The sequence below is a fragment of the Lynx canadensis genome, chromosome D4, assembly GCF_007474595.2.
Source record: "Lynx canadensis isolate LIC74 chromosome D4, mLynCan4.pri.v2, whole genome shotgun sequence".
Classification (NCBI taxonomy): domain Eukaryota; kingdom Metazoa; phylum Chordata; class Mammalia; order Carnivora; family Felidae; genus Lynx; species Lynx canadensis.
This window is the reverse complement of record NC_044315.2, coordinates 92,481,612-92,499,886: the sequence shown is the minus strand read 5'-3', so window position 1 is coordinate 92,499,886 and position 18,275 is coordinate 92,481,612. Positions and strand designations below refer to the sequence as shown.

Genomic DNA, 18,275 nt, shown 5'->3' with positions numbered 1-18,275 from the left:
CGGCCGGTCCTGGGGTTCCCAGACCGCCTCCTCCTGGCAGGCTCCCGAGTCTGCTATCTCGCACGTGGGCACCACATCCCTGATTTCACCTTTCTTTGGTTTCTGAATCTGGTCCTGCACACGTGCTGCTTAGTGGTGGCAGGAAGTTGAGGGGAAGCCGGGCCATCTCCCAGGCCGAGGCCCCTCGAATCTGCACGCTTCAGGCCCGGCTGTCCCTCCCACCCAGCCCTATGGCAGCTGTCCCCTCAGCTCAGGGGCCTGGCCCTGAGACTAATTTTTTTTAAGTTGTTTTTGTTTTTGTTTTTTTTTTAATTTTGAGAGAGAGCCTGTGCAAGCAGGAGGGGCAGAGAGGGAGCGAGAAGGTCCCAAGCAGGTTCCACACTGACAGTGCAGAGCCCGACCCAGGGCTCAAACCCAAGATCAGTGAGACCATGACCTGAGCCGAAATCAAGAGTCCGACGCTTAACTGACTGAGCCGCCCTGGGGCCCGTCCAGCACCTTATTTTTAATGCAGCTTTTGGCGTTGTTCTTGATGGGGGGGGTCACTCCCCCATTGCCGTACAGGGGTCTCTGGGGCACCTCACAGGTTAAATGAGTTTGTGTTTGTGTAGCTGATGTGTGCTAATCATTGTAAAGAGTATAGAAGGTCACACTGGGGAGAGCTGTTCTCCACCCGATGCTCCGCCTCCCGCTGTCTCCCAGCGGCCTCGCGTCCCGTGTTTTGTCTTCAAGCATAGCCCGTGCGTGCATCTTACATAAACACGGTCCCAGGGCACGCAGAGCCCCACTGTGTTTTCAGGGTGACCAGTGTCACCTGGTGTCACGGACCAGGATCTGTCCGGGCCGTCCACGGTGGACGTCTCGAGTCCGCGGAGCTGACGGACGAGAATGCGGTCAGGCTGGCAGTGCGGGCAGCCGCTGGGTTTGCCGGGACACCAGCTGGGGCCTCGGTGGGGTCTCCCAGGGCCAGACGTGGGTGCTGGACACAAAACGGGCAGCCCTGTGGGGTCTGGGGACAGGCAGCATCCGTGGCAGGTTTGAGTGGGACTGGCTGAGTTGGACGGGGAGCCTCCCAGAGGAGGTTTGGAATGTTATGAGCCGGGCCCCAGAGGAGCTGCGGCTCAGGGTCGCCCTGGGTGCCATCCAGGGCTGCAGGGTCAGAGCCTCACGTCCTGTCCGGCCGCTGTGCCTGCGCCTGCCTGCGCACGGGGACCCGGGGACCCTACCTGTGCACGGAGACCGTTCCCGCGTGGGGGCCCCCCGGCAGGGCGTTTGCACACAGTCTCTCCTCGACGTTTCTGTGTCCGCTCGTAGGTTTCTTTCTTCAGGGCTTTCCCTGCCAGACTTGTTATTTTGTGCCCGATGTGCTGGGATCTCGTTGGTTCTGAGATGCCTTCTGTCCTTCCTTGCCTCTTAGCCCCCGCAAAATAGGGTTCGCCTCACAGTCGCTGGGGGACGTGGCTACATTGGTGGCATTTCTGTCCTCACGTGAAAGAGCAGTCCTCTGTGATGACCCCCAGCTGCTGATGCTCTGCCCCACCCCTCGGGGCCCAGGCGCGCCTTTCGGAAGGACCCCCTGCCCTGCATCCAGGATGCCAACACGGTTGTGTTCAGACGCATGGGCGCCTTTGTGGGTGTGGCCCTTTCAGAACTGCCTGCCTGGTGGGTGTTGGGGGGGCCTCCTGGGGCCCAGCAGCAAGGGGCAGGGCAGGGCAGCGCTGGGCGGGCCGCCTGGGCACTCACGATACACAGCAACTCCGTCAACCCTCCGTGCCGCCCGACATCACCCACCCCCACCCCATCCCCTGCGGTCACCGATCTGTTCTCTGTCCCCACACGAGACACTGGGCCGTCTCCAGTCAGGGCATTTGTGAGCAGAGCCGCTGTCCGCGTCCTTGCTCAGGGCCTGAGCGACTGTCTTCATCCCGTTTCCCTGGCTGAGCACCCAGGTGAGGAAGTGTGGCTCCCACACTCAGAATGTGTTCAGCTTTGGAAGAGCTGCCCAGCCATCCTCTGGAGTGCCCGTGTCCCCTGCCCAGCCGCCTATGGAGTGCCCATGTCCCCTGCCCAGCCATCCTCTGGAGTGCCCGTGTCCCCTGCCCAGCCGTTCCTCAGGGTGCCCATGTCCCCCTGCCCAGCCATCCTCTGGAGTGCCTGTGTCCCCCTGCCCAGCCGTCCCCCGGGGTGCCCGTGTCCCCTGCCCAGCCATCCTCTGGAGTGCCCGTGTCCCCTACCCAGCCGTTCCCCAGGGTGCCCATGTCCCCCTGCCCAGCCATCCTCTGGAGTGCCTGTGTCCCCCTGCCCAGCCGTCCCCCGGGGTGCCCGTGTCCCCTGCCCAGCCATCCTTTGGAGTGCCTGTGTCCCCCTGCCCAGCCGTCCCCCGGGATGCCCGTGTCCCCTGCCTAGCCATCCTCTGGAGTGCCCGTGTCCCCTGACCAGCCGCCTATGGAGTGCCCGTGTCCCCTGCCCAGCCATCCTCTGGAGTGCCCGTGTCCCCTGCCCAGCCACCTATGGAGTGCCTGTGTCCCCCTGCCCAGCCGTCCCCCGGGGTGCCCGTGTCCCCTGCCCACCCATCCTCTGGAGTGCCCGTGTCCCCTGACCAGCTGCCTATGGAGTGCCCGTGTCCCCTGCCCAGCCATCCTCTGGAGTGCCCGTGTCCCCTGCCCAGCCATCCTCTGGAGTGCCCGTGTCCCCTCCCCAGCCGCCTATGGAGTGCCTGTGTCCCCCTGCCCAGCCGTCCCCCGGGGTGCCCGTGTCTCCCGGCCCAGCCATCCCCCAGGATGCCTGTGTCCCCTACCCAGCCGTTCCCCAGGGTGCCCATGTCCCCTGCCCAGCCATCCTTTGGAGTGCCCGTGTCCCCTGACCAGCTGTCCTCTGGAATGCCTGTGTCCCCTGCCCAGCCATCTTCGGGAGTGCCCGTGTCCCCTACCCAGCCATCCCCCGGGATGCCCGTGTCCCCTACCCAGCCGTTCCCCGGGGTGCCCGTGTCTCCCTGCCCAGCCGTCCCCGGGGTGCCCGTGTCCCCTACCCAGCCATCCCCCAGGATGCCTGTGTCCCCTGCCCAGCCGTCCCCCAGGGTGCCCGTGTCCCCTGACCAGCTGTCCTCTGGAATGCCCGTGTCCCCTGCCCAGCCATCTTCGGGAGTGCCCGTGTCCCTCTGCCCAGCCATCCCCCGGGGTGTCTGTGTCCCCCTGTGCACTGTGGCTGGGGACCAGCGCCCAGTGGCCACCCCTCGCCCCACTCAGGCTGCAAGTTCAGCCGCACCGTGCGTGTGGAGTGGTGTCTCCATGCGGTTTTATTTGGAGGTTCCGGTGGCTAACGTGGCTGCCTCTTCGGTGCCGGTCTGCCGTCTGTGTGTTCTCTCACCAAGCATCTGTTTGGATCTTTTGCCCATTTTAAAGATTGAGTTGTCCGTTTTCTGGCTGTCGGGCGTTGAGAGCCGCTGCGGGTTCTCAGCACAAATCGCCTGTCGGGTGCAGGCCTGCAGGCTGGGGCTGCTGTCTTTGCGGGAGGCTTTCCCTTCCGTGGGGTCCCGCTAATCAGGCCATTCCTTCAGGGGCTGTGCTTTCGGGGTCGTGTGTAAGCTTTTCGCCGAGCCCGAGTTCACGAAGAGTCTCTTCTGGAAGTTTTGTAGTTTTGTGTTTTACGCGAGGTCCCGGGTCATCTTTGTCAATTTCCGCGTCAGGCGTGAGGCTCAGATCAAGGGCGGCTTCACTTTTGTGATCTGTCCGTGCCTGGCTGCTTCCTCTGCACCACGTGCCGAAGCAGCTGTCACCTCCCCCGTGGAGTGGCGAGCGAACCTTTGTCACAACTCAGCCGAGCGTGTCTGTGCCGGCCTGTTTCCGTGCTGTGGACCGCGTGTCCCTTCGCTTGCCCGTACGTACCGTTCCGATCGGTTTATAGTGAGTTGAAAGCGGGTAGTGTGACCGGCCTTTTTCTTTCCGTTTGGCTTTACGTTGTGCTTTCCGATATAATCAAGGACTAGGGGTTCGATTTCTTATTGTGCCATTTTAACAAATGACACGTACTCTGAGTGTCCCCTCCCTTGTCCTCACACCTCCGCGCCCAACCTCCCAGGGGCTCGGTCACCTGCTGGCGGCCACACACATTGGTGGGGGCTCCCTGCCAAGGATGGGGGCTGCCTAGGCCATCTCCGAGGGGCCGCCAGAGACACTCTGTGCATCTGGGGACAGGAACAGAGGCCACACCGTTGGGGCGTGGTGATGCACCGGCATCCCGTGGGCTGGGGACTCTGTGTGTCTTGCTTGGGGAGAGAGTCCATCGCTTCCTCCAGGTTCCCGGTGACCCACAGGAGGGTGAGAAGGTGCAGGGACGGAGGTCAGTGACCCTCCCGGGGTCCCTGCAGGCCTGCGTCACCAGCGCTGCCTTCTATCCGTGCTTCACAGACTGCGAAATGAGGACCACAGCCCTCGTCTCCCACAGAGGCCTTTCATTCTTTCAAGAGAATCGTGTTGTTGGGCTGGAATATCGTGACGCAGGATTTGCCGTGACAGCTGTTGCTGAGGGCACAGTTCGGGGGCGTCGGGCACGCGCACGCTGCCGTGCAGCCGTCCCCTCCGTCCGTCCCCAGGAGTGTCCATCTTCCCAGACCGAACTCGGTCCCGTTACACGCCGACCACCCTGCCCCCCGTGCTGTCTGTCCCTGTGGGTCCGACTCCTCTCGGCCAGTGGACTCTGACGGGACTTGTCCTTCCGTGCTGGTTTCCTCTCACCCAGCACGATGTCCTCGCCGGCTGGATTCACGCAGCGTCACCGAGTCAGGGAGCAGCTGGGTCCCTTCTTGGTGCCCAGAGTCCCTGGTGGGTCCACCCATGAGTCCTGTGTCCACAGTTGCAGTTTTCTCTGTCCGGTGATCCGAGGGAAACTCTGCCTGTCTTTGGTTGCGGCTGCCCCTTTGGCCCAGATCAGCTACTGTTCCAGATCATTCCGTAGAGGCCTTTTGACCGGGACTCACCTTTCCTACAGGGAGAGCGATTACTCACCTCTCGGGACAAACACCTAATTGCTCTTCGCTTTCATGTGCTTCTCTCCAAATTCCACGGGCCCAAAATACTCGGAGCCCACGGTCCTGGAGACTGGAGCTGTTGCTGGTTGAAAACGAGGCCGTTGATGGTGAGGGTGGAGGTTCCGCCGTGGTGGCCAGTCCCCGAGTGACCTCAGTGTGGTCCGTGGGTCCGTCTGCGGGCTGCCGTGTCCCTGCCCACAGCCCACCGAGGGGCCTCCCGCCAGCCCCGCAGTCAGGGACGCCTGCCCGAAGGCCACGGGGACACGCGAGGGGCCCCGTGCACGCTCTCCCAGGCTCCCAGAACCTGGTTGTAAGCTGCCCCCTCCTCTCCCTGGGAGGAGGGGACTTGGGGCCCGGGGCAGGGGCAGGGGCAGGGGCAGGGAAGGCTTTGGGCGCACCTTTCCAGATGAGCCACCACGCGGGTCCGGGTATTTTTAGCTGGCGCAGTATCCGCGCTAGGCAGAGCAGAAATAGAAGAGGCTGTTCTGGGTGTTCTGGATCTGCTGGTCTCTGGCTCTCCGGAGCTGGGCTGGGGGCCGGGGGCCGGGGGCTGAGGCGGCGGTCCGGGGGTGGGGGCTGGGGTGGGGGCGGAGGGCGGGGGCGGGAGGCTGGGGCCGGGGTCCGGGGGTGGGGGCTGGAGTGGGGGGCAGGGGCTGGGGTGGGGGTGGGGGCTGGGGTGGGGAGCTGGGGCCGGGGGCAGGGGCTGGGGTCTGGGGCGGGGGGCTGGGGGCTGGGGGCGGGGGGCTGGTGGCCGGGGTTGGGGGTTGGGGGTTGGGGGGTAGGGGGCTGGGGGCCAGGGGCCGGGGCGGTGGGCGGGGGGCTGGTGGCCGGTGTTGGCGGGTAGGGGGCTGGGGGCTGGGGGCCAGGGGCCGGGGCGGGGGTGGGGGGCAGGGGCGGGGGCTGGGGGGCGGCCCGGGGGCAGGGGCCGGGGTGGGGGGCTGGGGCTGGCGCTGGGGCCGGTCGGGGGGCAGGCGAGAGGAGCGGAAACAACTTCTGCTGTTTGGAGAAACACGGCAGGCTGCGTTGTGGACGCCGTTATTTCTGTTGGTGAGCGCTCTTTATGTAAATGCCGCGGCGCTGGCTTTGGCTCTGCGTCTGCGTGTGTAATCACAGCAGGCCGTGGGGGGGGGCGGGGGCGGGTAATTATGTTTTAAAATACCACCCGGGTTGTTTTTCCTGTGCTCCCTGAGCCCCCGGGTATGCCAGGTTTGGAAGGTTCTCTGTTGCTCTCTGCTCATCTGCCCCCACCCGCGTTCCCCACACACACCTGGTGGGAGGTGCCTCCCGTTCCCCAGAGCGACTGCCCCCCCCCTTGAGCCCTGATCTGGGCGGGAGGGTGCTGGGCACTGGAGCCCAGCCTGCCTTCTCCCGAGGGGCTCTCCTGTGGCTCCAGGAGGCCGGCCCCCACGACCACCCCGACGGGAGCTTGAGGCTGCCGGGTTCTGGCCGCCTGGGGGTGAGGGTCTGCCCAAGACGCCTCCTTGCCACCCTGCCTCCTGAAGCCCCTTTGCAGCAGCCCCCGTGTGGCTTTCCCAGGTCTGTGGCCCGGCCCAGCCTGGCACCTGCCACAGTGAGGCCAGGTGCTGAATTTTCCTGGGACCCCCTAAGCGGGGATGGGTCACAATGCCGAGGGGACAGGACCACTGCTCCAGCCTGAGTGGCCAGGTATCCCTGCCTGGAGCCTGATGGAGAGCAGGTTCCAGCCTGGCCCTGCCCTCCAGGTATCTGGGCACTACAAGGTTCTACAGCCACCCCCTCTGGCCCAGGAGCCGCTAAGGCTGCTACAGAGAACCGCTGTCCTTGACCATGAGGGCCCAAGCCTGAGTGGCCCTCTGAGCAGCCTGAGGCCCTTGCCGGCATGCAGACCTTGCCCCTGTGTCTGGGTGGCTGAGGGCGGGCTGGGCCGTGCTCTCTGCCAGCTGTGTGGGGGAGTCCCCTGCCCCGGACCAGCTGTGATTTCTCAGTGACAGCAGCTGACCGGGAGCAGGTGGCCCTCCTGGGAGGTGACCCAGAGTGGCCCATGTGCTAGGGACACAGGGTGAGGGAGGCGGGGTGAAGCGTGCCGGGCTGATGGAAGCATGTGCGTGGCAGGGGGCTTTGCCCTGGAGCCCTGCCCCGTGCAGAGGCCCTTCACTGACCCTGTGATGAGCGTGCGGCTTGTGTGGCTGCTGGGGGGGGGGGGGGGGCAAGGAGACCAGGGGGCTGCAGGGAGATGGGGGAGAATGTGGGGCTGGACTTGGGGGCACCTGCTTAAGGGGTCTTGGGACACAAAGCCTGGTGGGGCTCAGTCCTCTCCACCACGGGAGCCTCCATGCGGCGTCTCTCCCCACCCAGCCTGGCTACCTGATGAGCCCCCGACGGGGCATCCCCTGAGGGCCTCTCCTTGGCCCCCCAGCACCTGGACGGCACTCGGTGTGGCTGGTGCCCGGTAGACTCAGGGCCTTCATGAGCACTAGCGGGGGAGCCCCACCCCGGCCTTGAGAGACAGGCCAGAGGGCCTGTATCCAAGCCAGGGGAGGGTGGAGGGTGGAGCCTCGGGAGGGGAGGGGAGGGGAGGGGGGGACAGTGGCCTTGACGTCCAGCTGCTCTTATGCTCCCGTGTGGCTTGGGGACGTCAGAGGGGGCTCAGCCCCTGCCCCATCGTAGCTGCAGGTTCGGTGAGCTCAGGGGCCCCTGACTGTCAGCTGGCAGTGGTTTGTCAGGAGCATTCCCAGACCACCTGGAGGGCTGGAGGTGCCCTGGGTGGCCTGCCCGACAGTGCCACTGCCCAGCTTTACTGCTGGCAGGTACTTACGGAACTGTCTCTCGTCCCGGCAGCATGGCACAGCGTCCGGGAAGTGCCCACTGGCAGGCAGAGGCCCTGTGTGCCCCCACCTGTGAAATGGGACCGCCCCCAGCAATCAGGCCAGGGGCACAGTGCAGGCCCTATGCGCTCCAGGCCTGCACTCCACCCGGCAGAGTGCCCGATGAGACCTCGGGGCCGGCCCGGCTGCCCTCCGACCAGCCCCTTGCACATGCCATCCTGAGCCCTCAGTCCTGCCTGATCTGCAGGCCTGTGTCTGGTGGGCACCTCCGGGCCCTCATAGCTTGTTCACAGGTCTGGGTGGGCATCCCTCCCTGCCTTCTTCCGTTCACTTCTCCACTCTGGTCCTCCCTGCAGAGGTCAGGGTGAGGTGGGCAGGGAGAGAGTGGGGAGGGCACGGAGGCAGGGAGGGAGCAGTCGAGCCCACCGTGGAGGGTCTGACCCGAGCCTGGCTGGGCAGGATCTCCATCTCCGTGCCTGAGAGCACCCCTAACCAGATCGGGTCTGTGTCCGCAGTGCAAGAGAAACCAGAACCCATGCCGCTGGAGAGCCGCTCCTGTGTCCTCATCCGCCGCGACCTGGTGGCGCTGCCCGCCAGCCTCATCAGCCAGATCGGGTACCGCTGTCACCCCAAGCTCTACTCAGAAGGGGACCCTGGCGAGAAGCTAGAGCTGGTGGCAGGTGAAGTGCCCCTCCCCGCCCCGTCTATTGTGTGCAGATAGATGTCCTCCTTTACTTTTCTTCCTTCAGAGCTCTGAACAATGTACTCATCACTAATCAGTCAAAAAAAAAAAAAAAAAAAAAGAACATCTTAAATTTCCTCTAATTTCCTTTTAGGAGAATGTGTCATTAAGAGGAGTTATTCAATTGAATTAATTTAGCATTTTAATTGAATCCCCCGGGCTGGTCGCACATCTGATTGGCAGGGGCTGCAATCATGATTGTGTTTTAATTTAGGTGGCAGATAAAACCAAATCGAATACAGCGCACAGGCCCCCCTCCCCCAAGTCCCAGAGCGCCCCATCGCTGCGCTGACGGGTAGCGACCGGAGGCTCCAGACGCAGGTCCGAGTCAGAAACGGAATTCTGCAAAAGCGAAAGATACAGTAGAGTCCGAAAGCCCATTAGGGCCGGGTGCCTTTGTCAGAAATACTTATCTTTTCGACATGAGGATGCATCTGGCCTCGCAGGCCCCTCGTAGATTTCTAAGGCTCTTCACAGGGAAGACAGAAGATGCTGCCGTCACCCTCGGTGGGGAGGTGGAGCCATTTTCCAGGAGTCTCCTGGTTGGCCAGGGGAGCCCCTAACAGGCTGGCCAGGACCCATGGGCTCCTTCCCTCCCTCCAGTGCTGGCGTGGACCTTCTGTGAGCTTCTGCCCCCCCCCCCCCAGTCCTGTTGGGCACTCCTGACCACCACGCCCTGGGCAGCATCATAGGGTTCTGCCTGAGCCGTCCCCTCTGCTGGGAGCCACTGTCCAAACAGGCAACCTTAGAACAGGGCAGAGAGGGGTGGCTTTGCCTTTCAGCTAACAGCCTGTCTGTCGGGGTTGGGGGTTGGGGGCGGGGGCCAGGGCTGGCCACCATCCCTGGCCCAGCCCAAGCTGGATATCAGGTTCCCAGGCCCCACTGTGTCCCAGCCCCCCCTTTACAGGTTTCCCCACAATGAGAGGGTGTCCCCCGTGTGGCTCAGAGTGACCTGCTCTGCTGTTGGGTGGGAGCCGCTGCAGACGTGAGCGGGGTGGCCCTCAGGGACACCTGGCATGCTGTGGCTGAGGACCGTCCGGCCACACTGACCCGACGCCCCCGGCGGTGGTCTCCATCCAGAATCACGTGTCTGTTTAAACAGTGGGCCCAGGCTCCCCCGGAGACCTGGCCCGTGGAGGGAAGCCAGCCCCAGGCCGCCCAGCTGGGGACCCACACGCAAGAACACTTCCTTGTGTCTTCCTTCCACCCTGCCCCCCGAGAAAGGAGCCCCCCCCCCCGCCGTTGTCTTTTTCACAAGATTCAGCACGTGATCTGTGACAACGGGGGTCATAGAGGCCTGAAGGAGACTTCAGGAGGCCCCAGAGCCTGTTGGGGTTTACCGCACTGTTGTCTCAGGGGGTCGGGGGCACCGTCCGGTGCGGGCTCCTTTCTCCACAAGCAGCTTCCGTTAAATGGAGGCCACCCCACACTCTGGGCGGTGTGTCCTCTGCTGGCTTGGCCCACGCCCTGCGGGGCCCCTGGGCCTTGCCAGGTTTCTTTGGGGTAAACAGTACTGTGTGGGCTCACTGCCCCCACCCCTGCCCTGGGCTGGTGGCGCCCCTCCCCCCACAGGCACAGGGCCGGATGACCTCCAGAACTCTAGGCCCCAGCACTGCCCGAGGTGCTTTGGTTTGGGGGAAGGAATAGAGAGGCGAGGAGCGTTGCCCAAACCCTGGGCTGAGCAGAGAAACCCCCTGAGGCTGCCAGGGTGATCTGGGGACACGTGGCCAAGGCTGCCTCCTCCAGGTGACAGGGCACGCCCTGGGGTGCTGCACCCAGAAGTCGGGCGGACTTGCGCCGCTCCCCACACCCCCCGCGCACCTGCTCTGGCCCCAGGAGCCTCCCGGGGAGGTCCTGGCCTTGGGCTGTGTGGGTGGGGAGGCCAAGCGCCTCACTCTTCTGTGTCTGGGGGTCACAGGCTCTGGCGTCTACATCACACGAGGTCAGCTGATGAACTGCCACCTCTGCGCAGGGGTGAAGCACAAGGTCTTGCTGAGACGGCTCCTCGCCACCTTCTTTGACAGGTGGGTCCCTGGGCAGGTGCAGAAGCCTCGAGGGTCTCCTGTGGCTGACGCCTCTCGCGTGTGAGGCCCCCACCTTACTGACTTCACACTTGGGTGTCGGCCCGGGGACTGTGGAGGTGAGGGAGGCGGGGCCTGGGTCTGGGGAGGGCTGTGGACCACCCCCCCTCTAAAACAAAGACCTACGTGCTTCACTTCACGGGTGGGTCAGAAGGTGGCGGGCCTGTTCCCCACCCCTGCACCCTTGGAAGTCAGGAGCGGCACAAGGCGGGGGGCAGGTAGACTTCTGGGTGGGAAAGCCCCATTCCTGTGGCACCTCTGACTCCCCCCCCCCCCCCCGCCAGGAACACACTGGCCAACAGCTGTGGCACCGGCATCCGATCGTCCACTAGTGACCCAAGCCGCAAGCCTCTGGACAGCCGGGTCCTGAACGCTGTGAAGCGTAAGTGGACGGGGTCTCCCGGGTCGGGGGCGCAGGAGCGGCAGGGTCCCCCGGGGACCCCGGCCGGGGCGGGCGGCCTCTCCCCGGCACCAGGCTGGCCCTACAGGGCTGGGGGGAAAGAGAAAAGAACAGCTCTCAGGAGCCAGGTCTCGAGGTGCTAACGTTCTTGGTAGGTTTCCAAGCATGATGGATTCAGCTGCGTGCGAAACTATTTTAATATGTGAAATAGATCTAATTTTCCTTTTTGAACAAAACCCCTTATTTACATTTCGAGGTTATTTTGAGCCTTTGCCATCTGCTCGCTGGCTCCTGCCTCCCGCTCCTGGGCGCGTGGGGGCGGAGCCGGTCCATCTCCGCAGCCGACTGCTGCCCCCCGGCCCCAGCCCCGGCCTCCGGAGGAGCCCACCCGCTCCGATCGGGCCAGACGGGCCGAGAGCCGGCCCTCCTGCGGCCGTCGGCTCACGAGACACTGTCTTACTTCCTTGCTTGGAAAACATCTCTTGTGAGGCTAATTCTGTTTTAGAGCAAAGAGGGGCCTTTGTGGTGGATAATGGGAGTCCCAAAGCGTGCGGTGCCAGCGGGGCTCCGGGAAGAGGCCGGGAGGTGTGCGGCCGATGCTGGTGTGAGGGGCTCGCCCTGGGGACCGGGCTCCGGCTCCCAGGTGGCTTGCAGAGCCGGGTCCTGTGGCTCCCAGTGGAGGACAGAGGAGAGGCTCGGCACTGTTTTCAGTGATGACGGATGTGGCCACCGGGGCTCACTTCCTCCCGGCACGGGCTGGGCCGAGGGAAGGTGCTGACCGGCTCCGCCTCGCTCCTTGTCCAGACTCTGAGGAAGCGCCTCTGATGAGCAGGTGCCGGGGGCTGCCTGCCCTCCCTGCCCCGACTCCCCTTCTGACCAGGGCACGGTTACCCATCAGGCTTGTCTGAGCAGGTCTGGGACCCAGGGTGGGTGGGGCAGCGGTAAATGAGGCCCAGAGATGCCAAGGACCTGCCCAAGGCCACACAGCCAGTGGGTGCTCAGGGAGGTACCACGGCCCTGTGTCCGGATGCCAGTTGTCCCGAGGGAGCAGGGCAGGGTCTCCAGGACTGGAGTGAAGGGTGACCCCCTGTCCTCAGGCTGAGGCCAGAAGACGCCTGGGTGGCCATGAGGTCTCTGGAGGCCCCCAGCCATGCCTCCACTGGTTCAGGAGTGGCCACTCCAGCAAATAAGTGCCCTGACCCCGGGGCTGGTGGGGCCCCTCGGGAGGCGGGGGTCACCCTGACCCCGGGGCTGGTGGGGCCCCTCGGGAGGCGGGGGTCACCCTGACCCCGGGGCTGGTGGGGCCCCTCGGGAGGCGGGGGTCACCCTGACCCCGGGGCTGGTGGGGCCCCTCGGGAGGCGGGGGTCACTCAGCCCGTGCCCCCGCGCCCCTGTGCTCGCAGTGTACTGCCAGAACTTCGCCCCCAGCTTCAAGGAGAGTGAGATGAACGTGATCGCCGCGGACATGTGTACCAACGCCCGCCGCGTGCGCAAGCGCTGGCTGCCCAAGATCAAGTCCATGCTGCCCGAGGGCGTGGAGATGTACCGCACGGTCATGGGCTCCTCAGCCGCCGGCCCACCCCTCGACCCCGACTTCCCGCCCGCCGCGGCGCAGGTGTTCGAGCAGCGCGTCTACGCGGAGCGGCGGGCCGACGCCGCCACCATCGTGGCTCTGAGGACTGACGCCGTGAATGTCGACCTGAGCGCCGCCAACAACCCCGCGTTCGAGGCCGGCGAGGAGGCGGACGGGGCGGGCTCCGTCATCCAGGAGGTGGCCGCGCCCGAGCCGCCGCCCGCGGCCGGCCAGAGCCCCCCGCAGCCCTTCGAGCAGGGCGGCACCAGCTCCAGCCGGCCGCAGACGCCCGCGGCGGCCCGGAGACAGGAGGCGTCCTACGCAGGGACCTTGTAGAGGAGCCGCCGGCCCGCGGGACGGTTTTCCAGCTGCTTGCATGCGTTACTAATACAACAAATGTGATCAAGCCACTTACCTACGGAACTGCTACTGTTGCCTGAAAAAAATGTGATTTTTATCCTGCTTGTATTTAAAGTTGATGAAGGAAACACACGCATTCGATATACTGTAAGGACGAGTCCGCCGGTGACCTCGCGAGGAAGGTCCCAGGGCCCCTTTTGATACCTGCGAGGTTAGCCTCCAGGCTGTGGCCCCGCCCCCCGCCCCCCCCACCCCTCGCGGCGGGAGGGGGGGGCGGGGGGCGAGAGCCTGGCGGGGGGGTGGGGGGGTCCGCCTGCCCTGCCTCCCGGCCCTGCCCACCCCCTCTGCCCAGGGGGCCTGGGGTGTGGGGCAAGCGCCCCCTGACACTCACTGCTCACCCCCCTGGGGCCAGGGGCCAGGGCTGGGCCCCCAGGGGCCAAACTCCTCTGGTTTTCCTTCTTCCTGAGACTCGGGGGTCAGGCCTTCCGGGTCCACTGTGTGCGTGGGGTGTGGGAGCGCGTGAGAGCGTGTGTGCGTGTGTGTGTGTTTGAGCGTGTGCGGGGGCAGCAGGATGGGCCGCCCACAGGAGGAGGGAGGGTTCCGGCATCTCTGTCCTCCCACCCTGTGCCTGTGGGCTCCCCTGGCCCCCCAGCTCCTTGGTCCTTGGTGCACCGGGGCCCCACGGGCTGGGCCAGCTGCCATGAGCGCCCGCGGGCTCCCGCCCGGCCACCTGCCATCCTGTGGGGCGCGGCCACGGCCCTGGTGCCGCCCCACAGCCCTCAGCCACGTTGGGATTACGTTTGTCTGTTTATTTGTTTTTGTCTTAATTCAGATCTATTTCATGTATGGTTTGAAAATTTTCAGACCCAAAAGAGCAAAAAATTAGGGAGGATTTGGTGTCCCTGCCTCCAACCCACTGTGGCGGGGGGCTGGGTCACCTATATCCGGGTCCCGCCCGGCCCTGGGTCCCACCTCCCTCCTGTGCAGAGCAGGGCCGTCGCAGGGAGACGCAGCCGGGGCAAGTGACACAGGAGGGTGCTGCGGGCCCTGCTTGGGAGGAGGCAGAGGCCAGGCCGGGCTGGAGTGGGTCCCCGTTTTGTGCTGCAAACCCTGGGGTGTGCGCCTCTGCGGCTGTGGGTGTGCGGGGGCGGGGGGAGCAGTAGGGGTGCAGTCTGGAATGCACGGCAGGGTGCACGGAGGAAGGGCCCCTAGAAGTTGCTGGAAGGGAAGTTGAGTTGCTATGTTTTGGTGAGGGAGGGCACGGGCTGCATGGAGCGCTCAGGTGGCCACTTTGTCCAGGGGCTTCCTTCCTTCCGAGCCCCAGGCAGCCAGTAGGCCAGACCCGAGACACCCCTCGGTTTCTGGACCTGAAGGGGTCTGTTGGACCCCTCCCCTTCCCCCGCACTCTCCCCGCCCCCGACTGGGTGCAGAATAGGCCCACCTGCCTGCGTGTGCCTGTAGGTGTCCCTGCCCGGGACCCACAGAGCTGAGCCTCCCCCAGCTGCGGGCGGCCTGCAGGGGCTTAGGCCCCTTTCCACGGAGGGTCCTACTGACTGCTGCCCTGTGTGGAGAGGCCCTGGGGGAGGCTTGGGGAGGGGGCTCCCTGCACGGAGCCTCCAGCCTCCTCCAGCCGGCCCAAACATGTGCCCACCCTCCAGAAAGATCTGATGGCTCCCGGGAGACGGGTGGGGGGACCTTGGGCAGGCACGGGGGAGCTGATCGCAGCCCCTGTGCCCCAGACCAGGGTGGTCCGGGCCTGGAGGTCGGGGCCCCGAACCCACCGCCTGGCCCCGAGATACGCCTCTCTCCCTGCCTCCTTCTCCCCCCAACTTGGGCCCAGGTGGGGTTGGCTCTGTGTGGGCCCCTCAGGACCTGGCCCTCCTGGGACTGCGAGAAGGCCTCCCCCCAGCATCCTCAGGCGGCCCCTGGGGGGTGGGGGTGGGGATGGGTAAGGCTGACCCCCATCCCCCCATCCCCCCATCCCCCCTGCAGCTCCCCTTCCTCACCCCAATGTGCACTTTAATTTGACCATCCCTGAGGACCCTGGGGAGACGGCCAGCCCGCCCCGGCCGTCAGCAGAAGGGCTCGCTCGCTCTCCCTCTCTCCCCTCCGGTCCAGAGTGGGAGCGGCCCCCGACCCGAGGCCAGGTCACGCAGGGGTGCACTGGCCCGGTGGGGGCAGTGGCGCCTGCACAGAGAAGGCCTGACCGCCACTCAGGCCAGCACAATGTCCCGCGACCTCTGTCCCCTAATTGTTTATAACCGCCGTCTGTTTTGTTCTGGGTAAGGAAGGCAAGAGCTATGGGCGAAACTTTAATACTTCAATGTGAATGGGTTCTGAGCTCCCCCTGTGCCCCGGGCGGGCCAGGCCGAGCGTTTTGCACTAAAGTGTCCCGCGGTGGACGTGGGTCCGGAGCGTTTGCAGACGGGCATGGCTGATGATTGTATCTGCCGGGGCGCTCCCTCCGCGTCCTGAATGTTCCGCGGGGCGGGCGGCGGCGGGCCTGGGCTCGGAGGGGCCTTCCAGAGTGCCTTAGCATCTTCCAATCATTTTTCCCAAGGAAAACCAATTAAGAAAACCGGACCCTCCCCCTCCTCTGTTTACAAGACGGCTAATTCCTGTCCCGTGAGCGTGACCCTGACTCACCCAGACCCTGTAGACCGAGAGACAAGCCACTCAGTATTTATGACATTTCTGCACCTTTACTCCCAAGCTTGACTATTAGCAATATGCATACACTATGTAGAGTCTATTATAGAGCTAAGTTAGACCCGCGCCTTTTTGAGGAGGAGAGAAGGGACTGGACCCCGTCAGAGCGGACGTGGCGGGCAGCCGGCTGGGCGCCCATCCTCCCCCGGCGGACGGGCTGTGCCACAGGAGGCAGCTGGGACGGAGTGCAAAAGGTCCAGGAGAAGGGACGGGTAGATGTGACAGATACTGTGAGCTGGCGGGGCCCCCCCGGCCTGGCCGGGGCGCCTCAGTACTTGAATTCTGTCTTGTTTTCTGCACTGTGTCTGGTCTCACCCAGAGTTCTCTGTGGTTGCTTAACTTTGCGTTTGGTTCGATTGTCTTACCTTGCCCCTGAATGTGGCCGTGGCCGGGGATTAGAGGCCAGGGGAGATAGCTTCCCAGGTGCGGCCTGCAGCCCCTCTCCGGCTGCCGTGGTGCTGGCTGACCATGGGCCTGGGGTTCACGTCTCCTCCACGCGAGCTCGCTCGCTCGCAAGCTCGCTCGTGGGCGTTTGTGTTTGGAGCTGGAAGGAAGGCAGAGGGGGAGGGGCGCGGCGGGGGGCAGGGCCGGAGCATCTGCGGGGACTCTTGGTGTGCCCGGCCCTGACCTATTCCCACCGAACGGCAGAACTTTCTAGCACCAGCCCAGTGCCACCCCCAGCCATTTACCGCCTAGACTCCCCTCAGATGGGTTATTTTTATGGAGATGTCTTGATGCCCGCGGAAAGAGGCCGATGGCCCATTAACCGACCGAAAACTGCGAGAAAACCTCTGTTTGCCTCTGCCAGCAGTAAATCCTAAACACAGAATTGAGAGTTCATAGCTGTCTTGAGCTTTAACTACTGCAATGCATAGATGTGTCATCATGTCAGCCAGCCAGCTCCGAATACCCGCCACCCGCCACCGGGAGGTCGTTAGGGCTTGGTACAAGATGTTTCTAACATGGCAAAGGTTCTGGGTTCCGTTTGTTTGTTTGTTTTGTTTCTTCGAGAAAAAAAAAATGAAAAGGAAAATTATGCAGAATCTGGAGCGTTCAGATTGGACAACCTGCTTGAATTCAGATCAACCCCTTCATTGTTAGCGTTTTGCACATGATTGTAATTTTTATGTCAAAAGAAGCCAAAACTTGCAATACTATTTTTAGCAGACAAAAAAAAAAAAAAAAGAACTTAAGTATAAAATGTATAAATATTTTTGACTTGAACTTGTGGATGGCACTGGGTGCAAACAGACCATTCATGCTTTGGACGGAATGTTTGGGAAAAAGAGCCTTTTGAAAAAGGAGACTGTCACCGCCACACGGTCTGGTGGGGGTTGTTAGGTAGTGCTGTAACTCACGACTGTTAATAAACGAATGAAATCACTGTCCCTGTGCCGTGGAGGAGGTCTGTTTCCTGAGCCCCGAGCTCCGTTCCAGCCCCGCAGGTGCGTCCTCTCTCCTTTCTGCTGCTACTCAGCAGAGTCAAGACTGTTGCTTTTTCGCCGTGGCTGACGCTGCACCGGTAACTCGACCCTACAGACACGTCCGCCGGCGACCGGGAAACCCAGGGCTTCTGTCGCGCTCAGAGCCGATTCGTGAGGTGGAAATCCGTTACAAACAAACAGAAGGATGTGATCGTTAATTGTATAGCGCTTTGTAAAATTCACATTTACGGAATAATAAAGTCAGTTCAAACCCAGCTGCCCGCACCTTGCTTGGTCAGTGCGACTGGGGAGACGCTGAGGAGCCAGGGAGAAGGCCGGCTGCTGGGCAGGTGACCCAGTGACTCGGGTCGCCCTCAGGACCCGGGATCCCCAGGTGGGGGAAGGGCCATCCCCAGGCTCCGTGCCCATGGGCCCCCCGCCCCGGGGGGGGGTTACATGCTTGTGGGAGGGCTCCGGGCTGAGCTGGGAGGGGCTCCTTTCCTTTTTGTGGTCTGCCGGCTGTGCCCCGGCCACCTCCTCCTGGGCCGGGCCTGCCCCCAGGTGGACAGAGGGGGGATTGCAAATGGACAGCAGGTCCCCTGGCCGGACTGGGAGCCCCCCCCCCCACCGTGTCCGGGGGGACACTCCCATCTCCCAGCCGTTTCTGGAACTGTTCCCCTCAGGCCAGCTCTGGACTGGGGTTCTCAGATTCAGTCCTGGCAGCTCTCTGCCTGCCCCCTTTGTTTCTCTGCTGAGAGCTCGCCCTGAAACCAGGGCGCTGGGCAAGGGAGGCCGTGCCTCAGGGTGTCCCTGAGACCTGGACTGGGCCCTCGCACGTGCTTCCCGCACCCGGGCACCTGTGCGGCAGTCCCCCGTCTTCTCATCGGCACTCCCGGTTCTTGCCCGGGCTGAGCCACGGGTGTATTTGCTGACTTGTTTATCGAGCTTCCCCGGGGGGGGTGGGGGGGCCTGTAGGTCTGCTTCCTGGTGGTGTCCCCAGAACGGGGTCCCCTGGAGCCACGGCCAGCACGGAACAGGCACAGAGTCTAAAATGGGCGTACGTGGTTTTCAAATGGGTGCTCTACCCTGGGGACCCCTGCATCAGCGGGTACGCTGGCTTGGGTCAGCACATCACACCGTCTCCCCCGGAATGCCC

The 18,275-nt window shown here is 63.9% G+C and overlaps 1 protein-coding gene across 2 annotated transcripts in view; it reads left to right on the top strand.

Moving 5' to 3' along the window:
* The window catches only part of NACC2 (NACC family member 2), a 28,341-nt gene extending 15,118 nt beyond the window's left edge, over positions 1-13,223 (top strand). For both annotated transcript variants that reach the window (XM_030294226.1, XM_030294224.1), the window contains 4 exons: positions 8,346-8,510; positions 10,491-10,596; positions 10,938-11,035; positions 12,457-13,223. In XM_030294226.1, coding sequence (XP_030150086.1) covers positions 8,346-8,510; positions 10,491-10,596; positions 10,938-11,035; positions 12,457-12,962 — 875 coding nt within the window. In that variant the 3' untranslated portion in view covers positions 12,963-13,223. The remainder of the gene's footprint in view (positions 1-8,345; positions 8,511-10,490; positions 10,597-10,937; positions 11,036-12,456) is intronic.
* The last annotated feature ends 5,052 nt before the right edge of the window (positions 13,224-18,275 follow it).